This window comes from Paroedura picta, chromosome 4, assembly GCF_049243985.1.
Source record: "Paroedura picta isolate Pp20150507F chromosome 4, Ppicta_v3.0, whole genome shotgun sequence".
Taxonomy (NCBI): domain Eukaryota; kingdom Metazoa; phylum Chordata; class Lepidosauria; order Squamata; family Gekkonidae; genus Paroedura; species Paroedura picta.
In genome coordinates this window covers 142,984,217-143,008,437 of record NC_135372.1, presented here as the reverse complement: position 1 = coordinate 143,008,437, position 24,221 = coordinate 142,984,217, and the positions used below count along the sequence as shown (strand labels likewise).

Genomic DNA, 24,221 nt, shown 5'->3' with positions numbered 1-24,221 from the left:
ACTGGTGGTCTTCAGGCATCCTTCTCCTGGATGCTTGAGGCTGATCCTGCACTGAGCAGGGGGTGGGACTAGATGGCCTGCATGGCCCCTTCCCACTCTGGGATTCTAGGAGTCTAGTTCAGCAGTGGAAGGGGCTGCCTAAGGAGGTGGGGAGCTCCCCCTCACTGGCGGTCTTCAAGCAGCAGCTGGACAGATCCTTCTGGATGCTGGAGGCTGATCCTGCACTGAGCAGCGGGTGGGACTGGATGGCCTCTGTGGCCCCTTCTCACTCTAAGGTTATATGGGTATAGTTCAGCAGTGACAGTTCAGTGACAGTGTGCTCTCCCTCACTGGCTGTCTTCAAGCAGCGGCTGGACAGATCCTTTTCCTGGATGCTTGAGGCTGATCCTGCACTGAGCAGGGGGTTGGACTAGATGGCCTGGATGGCCCCTTCCCACTCTAGGGTTCTAGGAGTCCAGTTCAGCAGTGGAAGGGGCTGCCTCAGAAGGTGGGGAGCTCCCCCTCACTGGCCGTCTTCAAGTAGCGGCTGGACAGACCCTTCTCCTGGATGCTTCACGCTGATCCTGCATTGAGCAGATAGCCTCTGTGGCCCCTTCCCACTCTAAGATTCTAGGAGTCAGCCGTGGGATGGGCTGCCTAAAGAGGTGGGCAGCTCCCCCTCAAGCAGCAGCTCGACACAGCCTTCTCATGGATGCTTTAGGCTGAGCCTTCACTGAATTTTTGGCTAAACATCCCGAAGAAGTTACTGGCCGTTAGAGCGGTTCCTCAGTGGAACAGGCTTCCTTGGGAGGTGGTGAGTTCTTCTTTGGAGGTTTTGAGGCAGAGCCTAGATAGTTATCGGACAGAAATGCCAATTCCTCAAACCATACCTTCCTTGTCCTCTAGGTATTTCCCAACCCAGCAGGCAACCATACCCAGGAGATCTACAGCCACCACCTGGAAATTGGCAAGCCTAATCAGGGGCCAGCAGCATACAGGCCAGATTTGCAGATGGTACCCAATTATTCATGATTGTTAGAAAGCCTGTGTGGATTGTGAAGGCCTCCAGAAGGATCCTTTTAACCTGGATGTGGAGCAGCAAAAACTTATCAAATGAAGCTCAGTAGAGGTAAGAAGAAGGTGAGGCACATGAGAAATTCTTTTTTTAAAAAAGCAATGATCCTGAAGTTACATATCGAAGACAGAACTGGCTAGGGTAGCATCAAAGCCAAGCCAAAAGTCACCAGCAAGAAGGTGGTCAAATCCAGGTTGAAAAAGTCCCAGCAATTTTGGAGGTGCTGCGGGGGGGGGGGGCAGAGTTTTGGAAAAGAGCTCACTGGGGATATGAAGCCTTCCATAGTTGCTGTTTCTTCCAAGGGAGGTGACCTCAGTTATCTGGAGATCATGATGATGTAACACCCCATAATGACCCGGCATGCTGAGTCGCTCATTCCAACAACAAGCAGCTTTCCTCCGATGCTTTTTACGGGGGGGGGGGGGAGTTGCACTCCAAGGGTGCATTGCTGACTCTGAGGGATTCCACTGTGTCTGGCCTTGAGCAACTTTCTGTTGGGCAAAAGAGAAGGGAGGTTTCCGAAATGTCATCCCAAGCTTCCCTCCCCCTTTACCCTTCTTGCTTTTCAGGCGTCCGTTTGAATTAGAGTGACGAAAGACACAGATGGGAGTGGGGGTCAAGATAAAAGCTGAGGTTCTGGAGAAGGCTTTCCTCCAGCTTAGGATGGTCAAAGGCACGTTATTTACTGGGCCACTTTAGGAGCCTTCAGGGCGAGCGCGCCAGAACTTTTTCTCGAGATGGGTTCAGTTTAATCGCCTGCCAGGTTTTCTATCTCGGATCCGGCCCAACCAGGGTCAGAAGACGCCATAAACAACTCGTAACTCCCTTTAAGCCATCCTTGTCAAGGCTGCCTGAGTGGATTCGCACTCGAGCCTCTGTTTCATGCCACCGGTTGACCTGGTGCCAGAAGGAATTGGGGGAGGGGTGCACTTACTTATCGAAAGGTAGCCGAGTCCGGAAAAACTTATTCTCTGTTGGCACAAATCAGCGACAAAATAATGTGAGAACACAAAATTGTGTCCTGTCCTTTATGCCCAGGGTCCCATTCCCGACAATACCCAGATCCACAGTTTTTAACAGCACAGCGTACTAACACGACAAGTCGGTCCCACGTCTGTCTTCTCTTTTCAATGTCATCTTCACAGCAACCCTGTGCGGTGGGCCAGGCTGAGAGTAGGAGCTTGCCTCAAGGATAAGTCACCAAGTGAGCTTCGTGACTAAGTGGGCATTTGAACCTGGAACTTCAAGGTCTAGCCAAGGAATTGCCCTCCATGACTGCTAAATCATGGTGCCACCTCCAAGTTGCCAAATAACTGGAAATTTGGGATGTGGAGACTGGGGATGGCAGGGTTTGGGGAGATGGCAAGGAGCTTCAGCAGGGTATTTATGGCAGAAAGATCACTCTCCAAAGCAGCCATTTTCTCCAGCAGAGGGTTGTCAATCTCCAGGGGGCACCTGGAGATCTCTTGCTATACAGAGGATCTCTTAATGAGACTAATTTAGGCTCCTCGCTCCCAGTGAGAGAGCTTGACCCATATGCTGAACTTGGGCCAGGCCAATCAGGAGGTGCGCAGCTTCACCATTAGTGTCCTGATTGGCCCTTAACGTTCCAGGGGACCGGAAGCAGAGGCCGGACCGGCTCTGCCCAGGACTGCTCTGCTCAAATATTAATGCAGCTAAGTGTCAAAGATGATTCACTTTTGACACTTTCCATCCTCCAGCAGCAAAGAACTTAAATTGAAGCTCAGCTTCTTTGGGGGAAGGAAAGAGCATTCTGTTTTGTAAGCCCCATATGTCCTTTACAAAGCTGTCTTTTTTGTCTTTTAAAATAATCATAACCATATGAGGAGCTGTGTTATGGTGCTAGTCCCTTCTTGCCCTTTCTTTGTGGCTCTGCATGTGCCTAGAATGAACCTTTGGTGAATAAGATGGATAAGCTGTGTGGCTCAGTGGTTAAGAGCGGTGGTTTCTAATTTGGTGAATTGGGTTTGATTCCCTGCTCCTCCACATGAAGCCAGCTGGGTGACCTGGGGCCAGCCACAGTCCTGATAGTGCTGTTCTCACAGAGCAGTAATATCAGGCCTCTCTCAGCCTCACCTATCACAGAGTGTCTGTTATGTGAAGGGGAAGGGAAGGCAATTGTAAGCTGCTTTGAGACTTCTTCAGGCAGGGAAAAGCAGGGTATAAAAACCAATTCCTTCTCCTCCTCTTCATCATCATCATCATCAACAACAACAACATATCCATGTGCTCTAAAAATCTTGGAACTTTGGATTACAGGGGACCTTTTATAGACTGAAAACTGTTTAGAAAGCAAAGAAACAGGAGAATTAAGGGTGTTGTTCCCCCCCTGGAGGCTCAAGGTATTTGTACTGGGAGCCCTGATAGAGCGGGTACGTGCATTTTGCCGCAGCATCTTATCTGGTTCTTTTACGGGCTTTTGTATTGTATTTAATGGATTTTTATGTCTGTTTTAAGGGGTTTTATGGGGGGGGGTGTTAATTTAACATTGTAACCCGCCTTGAGCCCTCGGGGAGAGGCGGGTAATAATACTAATACTACTACTACTACTACTACTACTACTAATAATAATAATAATATAATAATAATATAATAATAATAATAATAGCTTGTCCTACAAATAGGACTCTGCAGATGATGACCAATTAAAAGCCCCAAGCTGACTGCAAAGTGCTTTCCTTTAAACCCAACATTTCCAGGAAATAAACGTTGTCTCTTCCTGAATCCACGTGCTCTCATCTTCTAGAAATTTAAAGCCACTGAATACTCACTGTCTTCTAATCCAATGGTCCCCAACCTTTTTATCATCGGGGACCGGTCAACGCTTGACAATTTTACTGAGGTCCGGGGGGGGGGGGTAGTCTTTTGCTGAGGGCTATCGCCGCCGCCTGAACCCCTGCTCCACTTCCCGCCACCTGCTGGTGGGCGCTGCCAGCAGCAGCTGCACAGTGCCACGCCGAGGGGGAGCTCCAGCCATGGCAGCCGCTGGAGAGCACCAAAGGTGTGCCAGCAGCAGAGTGGCAGGGCAGCCCTCGAGACAGCAGCTGGGGAGGAGGACGAGGAGGAGCCGCCGCCCGGTACCGACTGATCCACAGACTGGTACCGGTCCCGGGACCGGGGGTTGGGGACCACTATCTAATCAATATAACAAACGAATGCCCGGCCAGCTGAACTGCAGGTGTGTGTGTGGGGAGAGCTACTTTCAATCTACCAAACCCAGAACAATACCAGTTTTTCTCTCCAAGTTCACAATTTCAACCGTACTTTCCATGAAAACATAGAGCGCGGAGGGACTTCAATGGTCATCTAGTCTGACCCCCTCCCATACAATGCAGGAAATTCACAGCTGCCTTCCTCTCCTCACTGCTCAGTGACCAGAGGAAGCCCCAAACCCTCCAGGATCCCTAAGGCAATCTGGCCTGGAGGAAAATTCCTGACCCCAAACTGGCGGTCCATATCACCCTGGGCATATACGAAGGGGCCATGAGAGCCAAGCATCACCTTGTGTCTGTAGACCTGCCAAGAATCGAGCTTGAAGTGCAAGGTAGGATCATTGCTTATGATGTAATTGCCCACCAACTATTTATCTATAGTAATGACCCACAGGGTAAAGAAGTAAAGGTCACTGGTTTTATCTTTTGGTATTTGCTGCCCCTTTGCCTGCTTTTTCTTACAGCTTTATAGATCTGTATTTACAGAACTGTTTTGCATACTGTTTTATTATGGATGCCATTAAAGGTTTTTGTACTGCATTGTGTGTGATGTAATTGACCAATGTGTGGCTAGAGCTGGGGGCTGGATCCAGTCTGTTCCAACTGAAACTGACCAATAGCATGCACTGCTGGGAAGATCCATTGTTCTCTTGTGTGTATATAAGTTTTGGGTTTGGGGGGGGGGGTTGGTTCTGTTTTCAGTTCTGCTTGTACAATGCTGGGTTCCTAATAAAGAGCTCAAATCTCTACTGGTGTCTGTGTCCACCTCTGAACCTGGCAGATGGTTAACATACACCTTTATTTCACCTCCCCAGCTGAAAAGTTGGCTCCCTTCCCCCCGAATGGAATCTTCTAGAACTGATTGGCCTGCTCAGAAAGAGAGGATTGGAGAGTCTGCATGAGATCATACCAAGTGAGAATACAGGTAGGGTCCAATGTTTATTTATTATATTTATATACTGCCCTCCCCGGAGGCTCAGAGTGGTTTACATGGAATGTAAGAACATAAGAACAATACATGAAACAGTCTATAACGTATGAGTAACTGTACAATAATATTAATAACTAATAGCTGTAACCATATAACAATATAACAGTATAAACAATATAAACAGTGCAACAGTGCAAACAGGTCCAGAGTATTCTGGTGGAGTTCTGAGAGGGAGGGGGGAGCAGGGGCCCTTTAGGTTCCCTCCCTACTGAACGGAGCAGTTCACATCCTGAGCAGAATCTCACCACCATAATTTTCAAATGACTAGTCCGGAAACCAAGAAGAAAACTCCGGCCACTTGGCTATCCTAAATTCTCTTTTTAATTTAATTGCCCATAACCTAAAAACTTTCTTGGATTTTAAAAATTTCAAACAAAATATAATCTAACCACCAAAACAGATTCCGGATAAATACAGTATTTGCTGGCGTATAAGACTACTTTTCCCCCCTGAAAAACATGCCTCCAAGTGGGGGGGTCGTCCTATACGCCGGGTGCACTTCAGTTGGGATAGACATAGCTGCCCATAGTGGCTCATAGTACTGTACTGTAATGTAACAAGCTCTATATTTTGAGTGGAAATGTTGGGGGGTCGTCTTATACGCCCAGTCGTCTTATACGCCGGCAAATACGGGTAATATAATTCTATTCCCTGTTTTGAGTTTTCATCTTCTTCAGTGGCATTATAACAAAAACTTGTGTCTCTGTTTTTTCAAGCATGCGAGCTGTCAGAAAACCATGGACTTTTTGAGCCGTCAGGACACAGTATATGAAACACTTGAAACAAATAGGGACACCTGTTTTTGAAATAAGGTTTCTGGGGTTTCTCCGTGGTGAGAAAGGCTGGAATAGATAGTAGGTGTTGTGAATGACCTCAGCCAGAGACCCTGGAGAGCGACTGCCAGTCTGAGCAGGCAATACTGATCTTGAAGGATCGAAGATCTGACGCAGCATAGAGCAGCTTCATGGGTTTGTGTAGAATGCATGCCCATGAGACAGTTCAGTCCAGCCATGCAGGTGATGCCTACCATCCCCTCTCTTTCTTCTCCTAGGTTAACCCTCCTGCTGTCTTTTTTTGCTGTTCTCCCTCTTTCTCCCCATCTCTACCTTCCTGTAGAGACAAAAAAAAGAAATCCCTACGCAAAGAGTTAATTTTTTTTTTTTTTTTGCCATGGCTCAAGGAAAGCATGTCTCCCCCACCCAAGAAGTAACAATGGCTCGGCGAATATTTCTGTTTTAATGCCGAAGCAAAATAAATTGAAAAATTACCCATAAACGGTAGGTTTTCATCATCTGGCTCTCCGTTTTCTTTCCATAAACAAACCCGTTGGAATAAAAACCCTCAATTGTCTTAATCTTCTAATTCTAATTCAGGGGTTACCAAATTACTTTGCCAAGGCCCCTCTCACTGGATGAGACCCCCCTGGGGGGTTCCCTTTTCCTTTTTACCCACCAGCCCACCCACTCAGGTTCAGCTCAGGTCTTTCACTCGAGAATTCGGAGCACTCCTTGGGTTTGTGGTGTAGGGGGATGAACACGCTTGCTATATTCCACTGGAGGGGAATAGGCCAAAACAGCACGCCAAGGGTTCCATCTTCCAATTGGTAAGCTTCATACGGGTAAAAAAAAAGTGTTTCAGAATTTGGGTGCGCCTTCACTGCAGATTGGAACCAGCTACAAACCTATGGACCGAGGAATCATGGGAACTGGAGATCTGGGAAGAGTTGGAATTTCTAAACAGAAGATTCTCTGTCAAGAAAACAATTTCCTATCCAGTAGCACCTTAGAGACCAACAAGACTTTGGTGTAGAAGCTTTCAAGAGGAGGGAGGCATCCTTTGGGCATGGAATTGGGGTCATTGTGGGTAGGCAGATATCTGTGAGTTTGCTTAACTGGGCAGAGGGTTGAACTAAATGACTTGGAAGTCCTTTCCAATTCTTATGACTCTCGAAAACTCATACCCCGAAGACCTTTCTGGCCCTTTTTTGCATGCCCAGAGGTTTGTTAATTGCCACCGTGGGATGGTAGGTGAATTCCGTCGAGGCCAGGCTGGATTCTGGAGATTTTTGGAGGTGGGATCACTTGGGCATGAAATTGGAGTCACCGTGGGTGGGCAGGTAGTCGTCAGTTCCTGCACTGTGCAGGGCGTTGGACTAGATGACCCTCGAGATCCCTTCCAACTCTATGATCCAGTGATTCAAGGCATAGGTGCAGCCTATGGAATGGAGAGGAATGGGAAGGCGACTGTAAGCCGCTTTGAGCCTCCTTCGGGTAGGGAAAAGCGGCATATAAGAACCAACTCTTCTTCTTCTTCTTCTTCCTGTTTGTCAGCACCATCTCGTCTTGGATACCCTGTACACTTCTCGGCAAACGTTCTCACCCCTGTGCATTAGTAAATGTGGACTGAGATCCCAGTGAAGTGATGAGTGTTGGCCATTAGACCTGTCATCGCCTTGTTCATTCTCGATACTGTATGCCTGTCTGCATGTCCTCCAGGCCTCAATCGATGTTCCACACATTCCTATAAATTCCATCAGGCCATATGCAAACAAACCTGTGTCAGTTAGCCATGGCTCTCCTGCCTGTGGTATGACGCCGGATGCTGAACAAACCTCTCTTCAAGATGTGGGTTAAGTTTCCAGCTGGTACTGTTGCAGAGATGTGTGCCACAAAGAGATGAGATTTGAAAGGTTTTTACTTTTTAAGTATTTGAAAGGTTGTCACTTGGAGGAGGGCAGGATGCTGTTTCTGCTGGCTGCAGAGGAGAGGACATGCAGTAATGGGTTTAAACGACAAGTAAAACGATACAGGCTAGATATCAGGAAAAAATTTTCACAGAGTAGTTCAGCAGTGGAATAGGCTGCCTAAGGAGGTGGTGAACTCCCCCTCACTGGCAGTCTTCAAGCAAAGGTTGGATACACACTTTTCTTGGATGCTTTAGGATGCTTAGGGCTAATCCTGCGTTGAGCAGGGGGTTGGACTAGATGGCCTGCATGGCCCCTTCCAACTCTATGATTCTGTGATTCTATGAGAGAGGCTGCCTCTTTGGGAGCCAATTTCTGCTCTTGTAGGAGCACAAAATCTTTCAGGTTGCACATCTAGAGGCTTGGAATCTATGCAGCTTGACTGATGTGGCAAGAATGGTGAATTCCCCATTTCCCCGGACAGGAGCATGACTCGGTATAAAGCAGCCAGGAACCCAAAGGTTGACCTGTAACAACAAGATTAATTTTTTTTTTTTACAAATATTTATTAAATAAAGTGCACTGGTTCAGTTATTAAAAACCTAGTAAAAACAACACACATCTAACTGCACATGACAGAATTGAAAGGGTACAGAGGAGAGCGACGAAGATGATCTGGGGCCAAGGGACCAAGCCCTATGAAGATAGGTTGAGGGACTTGGGAATGTTCAGCCTGGAGAAAAGGAGGTTGAGAGGGGACATGATAGCCCTCTTTAAGTATTTGAAAGGTTGTCACTTGGAGGAGGGCAGGATGCTGTTTCTGTTGGCTGCAGAGGAGAGGACACGCAGTAATGGGTTTAAACTTCAAGTACAACGATATAGGCTAGATATCAGGAAAAAGTTTTTCACAGTCAGAGTAGTTCAGCAGTGGAACTAGGCTGCCTAAGGAGGTGGTGAGCTCCCCCTCACTGGCAGTCTTCAAGCAAAGGTTGGATACACACTTTTCTTGGATGCTTTAGGATGCTTAGGGCTAATCCTGCGTTGAGCAGGGGGTTGGACTAGGTAGCCTGTATGGCTCCTTCCAACTCTATGATTCTATGATTCTATGAATGGGCCAAATGCGTTTTGACCCCAAAAGGTCTTCCTTAGTGGTCTTTTGTACAAGATCAACATCTAGAGGCTTGCTGGGTCCCCGATCCTCCCTCCCCGCCCCCCTGTCCCCAGCCCAAAAAAGGTTGGGGACCATTGTGCTAAGGCCACCGCTCTCTGCTTTTGCCTAGCTCCACATCAAGAGAGCATTCTCACGTGCGCCAGGAAAAGCTTTGTCACTGATGACACCTAACAGATTTTTCTTTGCCACCCAGCAAGCCTTTAGATCACCATCCTATTAGTAGTCTGAGAGCAGCTGCAACTTGACATCAGAAAACAAAACTAGAGGAAGAGATCAGAGGCTCCCATTTTATTGGGATTTTTCTCCATCCCCGTCCCAGAGAGGACTGTGGTTCTTGACTTCCTTTTAGGACTCCCTGTTTCCTGTGCTGGTGATCCCAGGAGGCAAAAGCAGAGGACACACATGGCTGTGTTAAAACATCCCCAAATATGGACGGGAAGCCTGCGGGGAGGGGGGGGGGGAGATTGACACTTTCCCTGTCTCCGGTTCTCTACAAGACCCCCCAAGCCTGTGATGGAACCGACCGTGTTAATTGCTGTTAAATTTGCACCCCCAGAGGGTGTTAAGCAAAGAACATTAATCAGTTCAAGAACTTTTCAACCCGTCTTTGCCTCAGGAACGATACCAGCGGGGCAGAAACTTGGGTCTTTTTAATCTCTCGAGCTTCCGATTTTATAGGTTTATGGGGTTTTACTTGGGCCTTAGGGGGGCTGCGGGACGGGGTGGAACTTGAACACAAATAACCAGCGCCTGCTGAACGGCAGAACTTTGAGCAAATGTGTACGACAGATCAGAGAAAGCCGTTTTCCCTTTGACAGCAGCTGAGTATGTGACACATACTTATCCAATGAAAGGGGGGCGGGGGGCTTTCATTCATATTTTCTGAATTTCATTTATAAATGCCTGTGGTTGTTACATGTGGTGCATTTCCACTGTCTCTTTCCCAAGAACCAGGGGGACTGATGCTATTAAATAGCTTGGCTCCAGATGCAGGCAGGCTCGGGTTCCGCTGCCCTGTAATCCTGCCCCTTAGTCAATTCAGAAGCCCTTCTGAGCCTACTCTCCCCCCCCCCCCCATCAACCTCCAGCAGGGATTCTGTGTCACCTGGAAGGAGAGGACAGCCAGGCTACCGCTCCTGGCTTGTGCTCAGTTGTCCACAGGGCCCTCCTCATGAAAGACCGGGTAATCGCAAATTCCTTTGGGACGACATTTGCCGGCGCAGACATCTGGAGGAAGCCCAGTAAATGTCACGTTATTAATGGCAACCATAAGAAAGAATTCGGGATTGCACACAAAAAAGGGAGATTTGACATTATTGTCAAGGCAAGCCGAACGGCAGTTCTTGATTTATGCAAGTGTTCCTTCTGGGCTTTGTGGAAGACATGCTGCTGGGGGAGGGGGGACGACGGCACGGCTCGGCCTAACTGGTTTGACCTCTTTTGAATGAGTTGTTCCATACGAGTGCTAATTTAATAGTTGAATGTTACGGGAGATGTCGTACACACAAGCTGTCCTGGCCTCCAGAGATGGGAAGGCTCTCCATCAAAATGTACTGTCTGGATGCAAGAGATTATCCCATTGTAGCTTCAGATGGCACCTCCCAGCACTAACCTTACCATTGACTTTTAAAAGCACCAATGGCTTGGAACCTAGTAGAATAACAAGGTCTACCTTGCAGTGTACAGGGGGTTGGGCTAGATGACCCTGGAGAACCCTTTACAAACCTATAATTCTTTGATTCTACCTTAAGGGATTTTGTGCAGGGGTCAGCCCTCTCTTCATCACCTGTTACAATGTCACTTTCTGGTCCCCGCAATAGTGCTACTGTGTCCCTATTCTTTTTTGTTTGTTTGTTTTTTTGCAATATATATTTTTATTTTCATAAAGATAAAGATAGAACAGAACAAATAGTATAAATTGTTAATACAAAGAAAGATAAGTTATGCTCTTCATTTGTTACACTTAATTCTCCATTTCATGTCCCCTTTTAGTTTATTTTCTTAAATAATTCAGATAAGGGCCCCATTGTTCTTGGAATGCCTCTTCTGTTTTTCCATTAACTATCAGTGTCAGTTTGGCCATCTTGGCAAAGTCAGCTAGTTTGTTCAACCAGTCTTCTATTGAAGGTAGTTCTTGCGTTTCCATTTCTTGGCCAGAACTAGTCTTGCTGCGATCGTCACATAGAAGAATAGACTTTGGGTATGAGCTGGGAGGCACTGCGGAGATATACTTAATAGCATTTTTCTTACTTTGAAGATAATCAAAGAACCCTTACTGGTTGTTTTGAGTGCATGGGTGTATTCCACTGTTACAATGCTTGGGATTGTAAGATCAATTCTGTGATCTTGAGCTTCCCTACTTCCATGTGAGGAAGCGCAAAAGTGTTTTCAACTAGGGATTGCAGTCTCCTGGTGGGAATTACAACTTGAACGATGGGACGGTTTGAAGTAATAATACAACAAAGAAAAAAGAACCTGTCCCCTGGCTTATGACCATAGATATTAATACAATAAAGTTTTTCCAAAATATAAGACTAATTTTTAATTAGGCGGATCAGCTCCTGGCATTCTTGGAGGAAACTTCAGCGCTCGACCCATTCCAGTTGGGCTTCCGTCCTGGCCACTGGGTGGAGACAGTTTTAGAATAATAGAATAATAGAGTTGGAAGGGACTTCCTGGGTCATCTAGTCCAACCCCCTGCACTATGCAGGACACTCACAACCCTCTCGCTCATCCACTGTCACCTGTCACCCCTTTGAGCCTTCACAGAATCAGCCTCCCCTTGCTTGTATTCCTCCTCCCTAATGCTGTTTAAATCACTGCTTAATTTTAATTTTTATTTTTTTAAACAGAACAGGCTTTAGGGTTTGTGTTCTGGTTCTGGTGTCAATCTGCTAGCTTGCATTTTTTTCAATTCTAGCTAACGTGCAGTTTTCAGCCTTGAAGGATTTCGCTGTGTTGGCCAGCCCAATAGTTGCTATCTAAGCTGACCACTCCTAATGACCCCTGAATCCTTCATACCTGGAATTCTGTATGTTTTTCCCCCTTTTTGGCAAAGCTCTGGGGAAGAAATTTTGAAATTTAGCCTTTCATTTGACAGGTAGAATAGGAATGCCCTGTATACGTAACTTGATTGATATTTATGGGGCGTGCCGGTGCATGCTGTATCTAGGCAATAAGGTTTTGTTCAGATATAGAGCTCTCAGATGATTTTTGAATAAAAATTTTAATTAATACATTGACTGTGGTGGGAAGAGGTAGGGAAGGCGGTTGTCAGCCGCTTGAAGAAGAAGAAGAGTTGGTTCTTATATGCCACTTTTCCCTACCCGAAGGAGTCTCAAAGCAGCTTACAGTCGCCTTCCCTTTCCTCTCCTCACAACAGACACCCTGTGGGGTGGGTGAGGCTGAGAGAGCCCTGAGATTACTGAGGAAGAAGGAGAGTTGGTTCTTATATGCCGCTTTTCTCTACCCGAAGGAGTCTCAAAGCAGTTTACATTCCCCTTCCCTTTCCTCTCCCCACAACAGACACCCTGTGAGGGAGGTGAGGCTGAGAGAGCCCTGAGATTACTCAAGAAGAAGAAGAGTTGGTTCTTAGATGCCGCTTTTCTCTACCCGAAGGAGGCTCAAAGCAGCTTCCATTCGCCTTCCCTTTCCTCTCCCCACAACTGACACCCTGTGGGGTGGGTGAGGCTGAGAGAGCCCTGATATCACTGCTCGGACAGAACAGTTTTATCAGTGCTGTGTTGAGCCCAAGGTCACCCAGCTGGTTGCATGTGGGGGGAGCGCAGAATCGAACCTGGCATGCCAGATTAGAAGTCCACACTCCTAACCACTACACCAAACTGGCTCTCAGTTTGGAGACTCCTTTGGGCAGTGAAAAGTGAGGTATAAAGACCAACTCTTCTACTTTGAGATTGGAGGCTGTCCTTTGCAAAGATGCAATGCTTTAAGGCCACATTTACTTTCCATGCAGCGGTATGGCCTAGCGGCTGATGCATTGCCACATGATAACTCCCTGCCAAACCAGCCAATCAGACCCCTCAAACCCATTTGGCAGGGAGTTATCATGTGGCTGGGTGTGGATGCTGGGTGTGGATGCTTTACTAATGTAACAGGATTAACTTTTGCTTCTATATTCCTACTGTTATGATGGTCAGTTCTTAGTCTGACGAAGAGTGCTTGCACTCGAAAGCTCATGCCTTGAATAAATCTTTGTTGGTCTTAAAGGTGCCCCTGCTGGACTCTGATTTTATTGTGATGGGACCCGTTAGACTGAGGGTCTCCAAACATCTTGAGCTCATGGGTGCTTTTGGCATCCTGAGAAAGGAGCAGTGGATGCAACCACAAAATGGCGGCCCAGAGGCATAAAACGTTGGGAAGTTCCAACCCTATGACAGGGACAGATATTTCCAAAGGGATGCTCCCTCACAGAGCATACCACAATGCTCTTCTGAAGTACCTCCTGTTCTTGTGAGGTGAAGAAGAGCCAGGAGACCTGTTAATTTGGAGAAACCAGTTCTCCTGGAGAATACTTTGGATGGGGAACTCTATGGCTTCATGCCCCACTGAAGTCCCTCCCCTTCCCCAAACTCCGCCCTTCCCAGGCTCCACCCCCAAAATCGCCTGGGATTTCCCAACCAGGAGCTGGCAGGGCTGAGAGCAGATGATCCTGCGCTTGCTGGAACAAGGGGCAGGCTCAATATCAGGCCGTTTCCTGTGCTCATAAAAGAGTTCTGAAGATGATTAAAGATCAGAAGACGAGTCCTTCAAGGAAAAGCTGGAGGAACTGATTATGATTATGCAATTAAGAGGTGGGGAAGTAGGCCGGAGCTGGAAAGGATTTCAGATTCTTAGGCACCATAAACTTTCGGGGAGCTGGCATCGGATTAATAGGTATCTGCCTCCTGCCCCCACCCACCCACCCCCCGACTGCCACATGTTGATGGTTTTCAGATAGCTGGAGGGATAAGGAGAGACGGGAGATTTAGAATCTGGAAGAGCGAGGGTTAAAGGCTGGGGAGGGGGCAAACCCCTCTCCTCTTAAATCCACCAGAAGGCTGGGAACGGCAGCCTTCGTTGAGGATTGAAGGTCAAAGGAAGAAATTTGAAATCTGACAACAATAAAATGCCGATGGAGAACAATTGAGGGAGTTGCAAACATGGAGAAGCCCAAAGCCATAATGTTTCTCAGAGCCCGACTGCGGGGAACATGTGAAGTGCTTCCCGATGTTTTATTCATAGAATCCTAGAGTTGGAAGGGGCCATTCAGGCCATCTAGTCCAACCCCCTGCTCAACGCAGGATCAGCCCTAAGCATCCTAAAGCATCCAAGAAAAGTGAATTTTGTATATGTACAAAGGTGTGTATTGTACGTATTCAAGTGGACGGTCCCAGACTCCACCAGAGAGGCCACGGGAAGGTGCTTAACCCTTTTCCCGGCACCCAGAAAGGCTTATTTCCCTGCAGGCGGAAAGCCACATGAACATGCCAAGGCGCATTTTCCCTGAGCTGAGAATATACCCGCTTAATTTATACACCGTCTTGTTGGTTGTATATTTAATTTTTTTAAAGATACATTTTCCATGCATGGAGTCAAACAGCTGGGAGGGTTGAGAAGAAAAATGACTGGTAGGAGAGCTTTAAATTGTGCTGCCCTAGCCGGGCACACGCAGGGTTAGTGCAAGGGCAAGCACAGTTACCGAGTGCAGCAAGTTCAAAGCGCGTACCAGAGAGTAGTCAAAAGTCCAGTCCAGGTCTTATCAGGAATTGTTAGCTGACAAAGTCCAAAGGAGAACCGAAAGAGTTGTCGTTTATCTTTACCAAGGTCAAGCTTGCTGAAGCGTCGGGGAGCAGGAAACCAGTCAAGGCAACGGGTGGACATGTGCAGAAGGTTGCAGCCACACTGGGAAGCACTTCTGCTGTGCTTAAGAACAAGCTGAGCTGTCACACCAAGTGGCTGCACCTGGCACTCAGCCTTCCCCCGATGAATGAGCCCCACCTGAGCCCAACCTAGCCTGTTGCTGTAGTCTAAGCCGAGCACTTTGCCTGCGTGTTGCCGATGTTGTCCTCCTGCATTCCCTCCTGCGCTCTGGAGATGAGTCTGGGCTATTCAGGGGTGTTGCTGCAGGCTGAGGTAGTGCTGGTGCAGAGGGCATGGTGCTTGTCCGGCTGGGACCTGGTTGTGGCTCCCTATCGGGACTTGCCTCTCTAAGCAGCACCCTGCTCCTTTGCTCCGGCTCCTCCACTTCTTCCTCCGAGGGAGCTGGCAGAATGAGCTCAGGCAGTGGTGCAGAGGCACCCTCTGGAGACGGGGCCATGACATAAATATTTGATTGATTGATTGATTGATTGATTGATTGATAGGACTGTTATAACCCACTACAAGCCAGCTCTGGGAGTGGTGGGGAATAAAAATTGAAATAATAATAATAATATTTATTTATTTATTTATTTATTTATTTATTTATTTATTTGTTGTTGTTGTTAGGTGCGAAGTCGTGTCCGACCCATCGTGACCCCATGGACAATGATCCTCCAGGCCTTCCTGTCCTGCACCGTTCCCCGGAGTCCATTTAAGCTTGCACCTACTGCTTCAGTGACTCCATCCAGCCACCTCATTCTCTGTCGTCCCCTTCTTTTGCCCTCAATCGCTCCCAGCATTAGGCTCTTCTCCAGGGAGTCCTTCCTTCTCATGAGGTGGCCAAAGTATTTGAATTTCATCTTCAGGATCTGGCCTTCTAAAGAGCAGTCAGGGCTGATCTCTAGGACTGACCGGTTTGTTCGCCTTGCAGTCCAAGGGACTCGCAAGAGTCTTCTCCAGCACCAGAGTTCAAAAGCCTCAATTCTTTGACGCTCGGCCTTCCTTATGGTCCAACTTTCGCAGCCATACATTGCAACTGGGAAGACCATAGCCTTGACTAAACGCACTTTTGTTGGCAGGGTGATGTCTCTGCTTTTTAGGATGCTGTCTAGATTTGCCATAGCTTTCCTCCCCAGGAGCAAGCGTCTTTTAATTTCTTTGCTGCAGTCCCCATCTGCAGTGATCTTGGAGCCCAGGAAAATAAAATCTGTCACTATCTCCATTTCTTCCCCATCTATTTGCCAGGAATTTATTTATTTATTTATTTGATTTCTATACCACCCTTCAGGGCGGTTTACATACAACATGGGGGGATACATGGAAGGAATTAATATATAACATAAACCAATACAACAACAACAATCTAATTAACACAATTTCAGTGATAATAAATAATAATAAATAAATAATAATAATACAGTTTTATGCTGCTGCTCCTAGGCTGGCTAGCTAGCAGCGGCTCATATCAGCAAAACATAAAAACACATTAAAGCAATAAAAAAGAATTAAGAACCCCCTTCCACCCTCCCCAATCACCCCAAAGATCCCTCCCTACAACCCACCCACCCCCTGTACTTATAATTGCTGTACTTATAACCAATTGCAACAGGAATTACTGTATTCCATCTTTACTGACTTAAGGGCTACTTCAAGACAAGCCAAACTAAAGGAACTCCTTTCGGGTAAAAATAAGAATTTATCCCATATTATTGCCAAATATGCAAGACTAGCAATTAAATGTAGAAGTACCTGGCTTAATACGTATAAGGGTTAGGAAGGATTTATTGAATACATGAAGTATTTTGGAATTTTTAATCAATCTTATATAGTGTTTTACTGTTTTGTATTTTGTACTGGTCATTGACCGAAATCAATCAATCAATCAATCAATCAATCAATCAATCAATCTATCTATCTATCTATCTATCTATCTATCTATCTATCTATCTATCTATCTATCTATCTATCTATCTATCTATCTATCTATCTATCTATCACCTACCTACCTACCTACCTACCTACCTCCATTCCAGAGTGAATTCCAGAATGCTCTCATCTGATTAGTTTAGACTTTGCAAACTTGGGGTTTGCTTGGCTACTTTTATTTAGTACAGAAAAGGAAACTTCATGACTGTGCAATTCCAAATTATTTTCTTCTTCTTCCTTGCTTGCTAACTGAACATAATCACAAGGGTCGAAATGGGAAGAATCTTGAGATGAATTAAGTCACTTGACTGTATTTGTTCATTTAGATTAGGGGTGGTCAAACTGCGGCCCTTCAGATGTCCATGAACTACAATTCCCAGAAGCCCCTGCCAGCATTCGCTGGCAGGGGCTTCTGGGAATTGTAATCCATGGACATCTGGAGGGCCGCAGTTTGACTACCCCTGATTTAGATGACAAGGTAACAATCCAAAGAACTGTTCAATTTGATCTTTGGGTCCAAGGTGGTTTCATACTTGTGCTTCTTAAACATCAGCCATACAGCTGGGAAGGCAGACTTCTTGGATAATTGAGAGATGTCTCATGGGGGAAGGCTGGCTGTTCAAAGAAACAAGGCAGACATTCCACAGGGCATGCTCAAGGCCTTGAAAAACCTAAAGTAGCTCATTGGCTGCTAACCAAAGAATGCTATAGACTGGGGTAGGGAGTGGGAATGCATGTAAAAGGGTCCATAACTATCATTATATGTCTGAGTAATAATTTCACACTGCGGATCAAAACATCTGTACAACGAGCCCATGTGCAGATAGGGGATACTTTTAAAAATAAACTTCAGGGCGGCATAAAAATATGAAATGTTAAAAACGTACATTGGAAGCTTAAGAGGAAACCCTAAAATCATAGAAAGAACATCTGTTTAAGACAAAAATGTCACAAAGCCCATGTTGCGAAATGTCAGTATCCATTTGAAGGTTGCCAGCCTGAGACATGTTTTCGGAGGGTAGTCAGATTGTTTGGTGGTGCATGCTGAGTAGGTCGGTGACATTCCTGCTAGCTTAAAATTAAAATTACAAAGCCTATAATATTATACTGGCTATATTCATATTGGAAGGCTTTTTCAGTAATTCAGTCAAGAGTCCTTTCTAATGAATGAACCCACTTCATATATAGCCGTCCCTGACCCTTTTGGAGAAATCCGGTTCAATTCCCATACAATTTGGCGCCGCCATCTAAAATCTGTGTTCCTGTCGGGATTGTTTCCAGTCTGAGGGCAGCACATATTTTTGGAATGAATTCTTTCTAAATTAAATTTGGATCAATCGGGCTTCTTTATTAAAACATGCTTTTTTGATTTTTTTCGGTTTCTTTTTCTATAAGGGCCCTGGCAAAATGGTGGAGCAAAGGAACAAAGTCAAAGGAAAGGAGATGAAAACAAACCAAAGGTGATGCAGTAAAAACGATTGGCTTGCTGGGGCTAGAAAGTCTGATCGAATAGCAGGTATATGCTATATGCCGCTTTTCCCTTGGAGGAGGGCAGGATGTTGTTTCCGTTGGCTGCAGAGGAAAGGACACGCAGTAATGGGTTTAAACTACAAGTACAACGATATAGGCTAGATATCAGGAAAAAAAATTTCACAGTCAGAGTAGTTCAGCAGTGGAATAGGCTGCCTAAGGAGGTGGTGAGCTCCCCCTCACTGGCAGTCTTCAAGCAAAGGTTGGATACACACTTTTCTTGGATGCTTTAGGATGCTTTGGGCTGATCCTGCGTTGAGCAGGGGGTTGGACTAGATGGCCTGTATGGCCCCTTCCAACTCTATGATTCTGTGATTCTGTGATTCCCTACCCGAAGGAGGCTCAAAGCAGCTTACAGTTGCCTTCCCTTTCCTCTCCCCACAACAGAAACCCTGTGAGGTGGGTGAGGCTGAGAGAGCCCTGATATCACTGCTTGGTCAGAACAGTTTTATCAGTGCCGTGGCGAGCCCAAGGTTACCCAGCTGGCTGCACGTGGGGGAGTGCAGAATCGAACCTGGCATGCCAGATTAGAAGTCCGCACTCCTAACCACGACACCAAACTTGCTCTCAGTTTGGAGACTCCTTTGGGCAGTGAAAAGTGAGGTATAAAGACCAACTCTTCTACTTTGAGATTGGAGGCTGTCCTTTGCAAAGATGCAATGCTTTAAGGCCACATTTACTTACCATGCAGCGGTATGGCCTAGTGGCTGATGCATTGCCACATGATAACTCCCTGCCAAACCAGCCAATCAGACCCCTCAAACCCATTTGGCAGGGAGTTATCATGTGGCTGGGTGTGGATGCTGGGTGTGGATGCTTTACTTAACTTTGCCCCCAACCAAAAGTGAAAATGCAAACAGTTCCGCAGTTGTTGTGTAAACATGAATAATCCAAGTAAAATAAGAATTGAGGGTCTTTTTAACACAACCTTGCCTCAAATAGCATAAAATACAAATATTTAAGACTAATAACCAACAATAGAAAAGACATGAAAGTGTAAACAATACAATTCAAAAAAGCCACCGGTTCAAGCTAATTTCCACCCACAGCTTCTTCAGAAATTCAGTCAATGAAACCAAGCAGGTTGGAGCTCCAAATGGCTGCCAAGGCTCTTGACCGGCTCCAAAGCTAAATAAGGCTTCCAAATTCAGCTGCTACTGCATTGAGTTGCTTCTCCGCATGTCCTGGCCATACTACTACCTACTTGTATGATTTGCACTTCCACGTATTTTCTAGCCATTGTTGGTTATTGGTCTTAAATATTTGTATTTTGTGCTATTTGAGACAATGTTGCATGACAAAAGGCTCTCGGTTCTTGGCATGTTTTACTTGGATTGATACTTGTTTACACAGTAGCTGCTGAGTTGTTTGTATTTTCATTAGGGCAAAATATTAGCATTTGCAGTGAAATAAAAATGCTGCGATCCATCTTGGGGGGAGCGGGGGCTACATTGTTCTGAACAGCTGAGAGTTTGCCTTCTTGTACTGTGTCTGGAAGGGGCTAAAGGCCAGAATACTTGAATGGAAGAAGTTAGGGACTGCATTCTTGTCCGCTTATTTGGCCCTCCCAAGGCTTGGCTCACTTTCTTCTCTCCAGTTTTCTTCTTGGCCTTTTATTTATTCTATTTCTTATCTAATTTCTAACCCACCACCCCTACAAAACAGCTCGTGGCAGGGAACAAAGAGTTTTACCCCAATTATAAAACCCATTAACCCCTCCCCCCACATTTAAATTAAGACCAGCATAATCTGGTGGCTATACTCCCCCCCACACACACACATGCTCCACAGATAGCATCCCACCTTGGGGTTTAAGGAATAATCTGATGTCCCGGTTTGGCCTGGAGAGGGGCCTCGATCTTACCTGCCCTGGATTCAACCAATGACCTGGCAAAAGAGCTCTCTTTTGCAGTCCCTGCAGAACTGTGACGGCTCCATCAGGGCCCTCAGCTCTCCCGGGAGCTCATTCCACGAGGACGGGCCAGGACTAAAAAGGCCCTGACCCTGATTGAGGCCAGGCAAGCTTCCTTCAGGCCAGAGATGCCAACAGATGTCCACCAGACTGCATTTTTTGTGGGTTGTGTCCCCTGACCTTAGAATCATAGAATCATAGAGTTGGAAGGGGCCAGACAGGCCATCTAGTCCAACCCCCTGCTCAACGCAGGATCAGCCCAAAGTGGTTCTCAGTGGTTCTCAGCTTGTCAGTGGTTGGGCTATTGCTGGACCTTCTGCAAATGTGGTGGCCTGCCCCCATCCCCGTCTCTGACCCAACCCCCGATATCTAGCCGAAACATTCTGTAGATGAAAACAATTTCAACCCATTCAACATTAAATATTGTGAGATTTCTGCATTTTATATGGGGGAGGGAGAATGTAGTGTTCCTTTTCGGGACCCCAAACATGCACTCAGTTCAGAGCTGGCTCTCTCTCACACACCCCTTCACTTATTCCTCCTTTTTTTTCCCCTGGAATCATTATGGGCAAATTTTGCAAACGTTTAAAAATTGTCCATTCCCGCCTGAAATATTATCCAAAGGCATGCCCGTTCCAAGGCAGGCAGTGCCCACTATCTGAAATGACTCTGTTCATTCTGATAGTTTTGAGTCCAGTTGTACCTTACAGACCGAGATTTTCAGGGCATTTGCTTTTGAAAGTCAGAGCTCCCTTCATCGGATACTTTGATTCTGAAAAACTTCTACCTGAAAATTCTGGTTTCTAAGGTGCGACTGGATTCGAATCTCGATGTTTTGCTGCAGACCAACCCAAAAACCCCCCTTGAAAAGTCTCCTTCTGATGGGTCTTTTCATTAGATTAGACTCCTCCAGGTAACTCTGTAATTATTTCTTGGCAGCTTTTATTTTAACATAATGCCGCAGAGGACATGATTAAAAAGGGGGTGGGGAGATTGTTGGTTTGGGGGAGAAGCTCTTTTGCATTGACACCTCTTTTATTGTGAGTAAAACCCTGCTTAGAAATGGGGGTTTTTTTGGCAAGACGTTTAGCAGAGAATCATTTGTTCCCTCTGTGCTGCTCTCCCTTTTTAAGTTGCAGGCTCGCACCACAATTCCGCTTCTGTTAGAAATCATTGTTGGAAAAAATGACCATCTGGCTAAACCGAAGATGTACCCTTCGTCCTCTGGAACAAAAACCAGCAGCACAGCTCAGCTGCATTCATTCTGATCCCCCCCCCCCTTTCCTGATTTCAGATGGCTCCTCTGTTCCTGCAAACGCGGCTAAATTATTTTTGAACGAATCCGGAGAATCTCCAGTTTTGCCAGCAATGTATGGAATCTAAAACGCAAAGCCGAACAGAAAAGAGAAGACAGCGAGGCAACGCAACAGGCTCACAGATTTGCCGATGTTTTTTCTCACCGGCTCAGGGACGAAGGCACTCTTTTGCCATGCAGAGATAAAAAATTTGGAAAGAAAGGGCCCAGCAGGTCAGCAGAGCTCTCCAACGCAAATTTATTAGTTGCTGTCCGCAAGGGAAAGGGCACGGCTTTTTGGATTCCCTCGCCCGCCGCTCTTGCCAAGAGACACCGAGCTTGTCATATGGAATACGGCTGAGTAAATTGAAGCGATTAAATTTCTCCCCCGTTTCCGAAATAAAGTCCCGAGGAGAGGCTAGCATTTGCGCCTAACTAATCCAGAAAGTCTGTTGGAGGGTTTTTACAGGGGGCTGCGGTGACTCGGGGGCAAGGGTGAAAGAGCGTCTCGTCAGCAGGGACACGGTTAAATCCCTGACTCCACCCTGTTCATTTGGGGAGGCTTTCCTTTGAACCTGATCTCCTAGCCATGGCAGAAGTTCAGCCCGAGCCATGCAGGGCAGCCAGGCAGCTCCCGGGAGAGGTTCGACCCAGCAGAGGTTCGACCTAAAGTTCTCCGAAGCAGGCGAGCCTGTTTGGTTTTTGACACAGGATCTTCTGGAAGCTGGCGAAGAAGGGGACCACCACCGTTAAAAGTGCTCTCCGGGTCTGCCCTCCGTGTGTCTCCAGCACCATGGCGCAGATGTCGGGTTGAACACGGTCGATGCCCGCTCTATGCCACCTTAGCAGCTGCATTTTGCGCCAGAACCAAGTCTCGGGAGATGCGGTGAACGTTTCTTTCTTTCTTTTCTCTCTGTCTTTTAAACTTATTTGCGCAAGAGCCGTTTTCTCTCCGGAGTCTGGCAAGAGAAGGCACATCAAGCCATTCACATGATCTGATGCTCGCTTTGCCCCAAATTATTCCTGGCCAGATGCAGTGGATACTTTTCCTGCTGCTGTTATTCGTAAACTCCATGGAAATGCTCACTCAAGGCAGGAGGAAGAAGCGAGGTACGTGCTTGGGGGGTGGGAGGTGGGGGGTTGTCTGTTGTTTTGCCCTGGCAGTGGCAAGCTGTTTTGCACAATTACTTTTAGGGGGAAGGTGGCAAACCTGGTGGCGTCTTTTCCTTTTCTTGCCCAGCACGTCAGACGGTTTGAACTGGTCTCAGGAACCGGGGGGCAGATTGGCTTTTTAGTGTAGTGGGGAAGTTCAGGGTGGGCCGTTGCTGTGAAGGGCGCCGGGTGGCAGGAGCAAGGTGCTGAGTGTCCCTGGGACAGTGACAGGCCCGCAGGTGGGATTCATGAGTGGTGAGGACGGCAGGGATGCCAGGTGAATCTACACTCATTGTCCTCCCCTCTGTGCCGCCGGAGCCCAGGCCAAGCACCCCTGGTTTGTCGTCCTGAAAGCTGATCCTGCATTGAGCAGGGGGTTGGACTAGATGGCCTGTATGGCCCCTTCCAACTCTATGATTCTGTGATTCTGTGATTCTGTGATTCTGTGATTCTGTACGGGGGCCCTGGCCTCTGCTTGCTCCAGAGCCGTGGGTTGTGGCTCAGTGGAAGAGTGTCTCATTAGCACTCAGAAGGCTCAAGCTTCAGTCTCCAGCATTGCAGGTGAAATGGATCAAGGATTAGTAGATATAGAAATAGATCACCTTTGACGGCATAAAAATTGAAGCAGAGGCACAGAGCCACAACTCACTTGAACGTAGGTGGTATACACTCAAGCCCGGAATGCAGTCTGGCATTTTTGCAAAGACAGAAAATTAAATTTTAACATTGAACCAAGTACACTGCCAACTTTAAGAGTTGGTTCTTATATGCCACTTTTCTCTACCCGAAGGAGTCTCAAAGTGGTTTACAGTCACCTTACCTTTCCTCTCCCCACAACAGACACCCTGTGAGGGAGAGGAGGCTGAGAGAGCCCTGAGATTACTGAAGAAGAAGAAGAAGAAGAAGAGTTGGTTCTTATATGCCGCTTTTCTCTACCCAAAGGAGTCTCAAAGCGGCTTCCATTCACCTTCTCTTCCTCTCCCCACAACAGACCCCCGGTAAGGCAGATGAGGCTGAGAGAGCCTTGAAATTCCTGCTCGGTCAGAACAGCTTCATCAGTGCTGTGGTGAGCCCAAGGCCACCCAGCTGGTTGCATGTGGGGAAGCGGGGAATCAAACCCGGCTCGCCAGATTAGCAGTCCGCACTCCTAACCACTACACCAAGCTGGCTGTAAGCAGAGGTTTAAGATTTGCCATTCATTCCTGCAATTCAGCCCTGATTTGACTACGTAGATACAAAGAGCCAGACAGACCAGGATGATGCGGGAGAGGGTGTCAGAGACAGCACAGCCATGCAGGCAAACTAGGGAGTAATAAATGCTGTGAAAGGCCTTTGACTGAGATCCAGGAGATCCGCTGCCAGATGGGGAAGACCAGACTGACCTTCATGGGCCAAGGGTCTTATTCAGCAGATGGG

At 46.9% G+C, this 24,221-nt stretch overlaps 1 protein-coding gene and 1 long non-coding RNA gene across 2 annotated transcripts in view; both read left to right on the top strand.

Moving 5' to 3' along the window:
* The first annotated feature begins 1,688 nt into the window (after window positions 1–1,688).
* On the top strand, window positions 1,689–18,412 carry LOC143836560 (uncharacterized). The gene is made up of 3 exons (XR_013230649.1): window positions 1,689–1,871; window positions 5,103–5,212; window positions 18,313–18,412. It is a non-coding gene; the product is annotated as an uncharacterized LOC143836560 (long non-coding RNA).
* Window positions 18,413–21,623: 3,211 nt separating this feature from the next.
* The window catches only part of RSPO4 (R-spondin 4), a 40,812-nt gene continuing 38,214 nt past the window's right edge, over window positions 21,624–24,221 (top strand). The window contains exon 1 of the mRNA XM_077335985.1: window positions 21,624–22,763. Within this exon, the coding sequence (XP_077192100.1) occupies window positions 22,652–22,763 (112 nt within the window). The 5' untranslated portion in view covers window positions 21,624–22,651. The remainder of the gene's footprint in view (window positions 22,764–24,221) is intronic.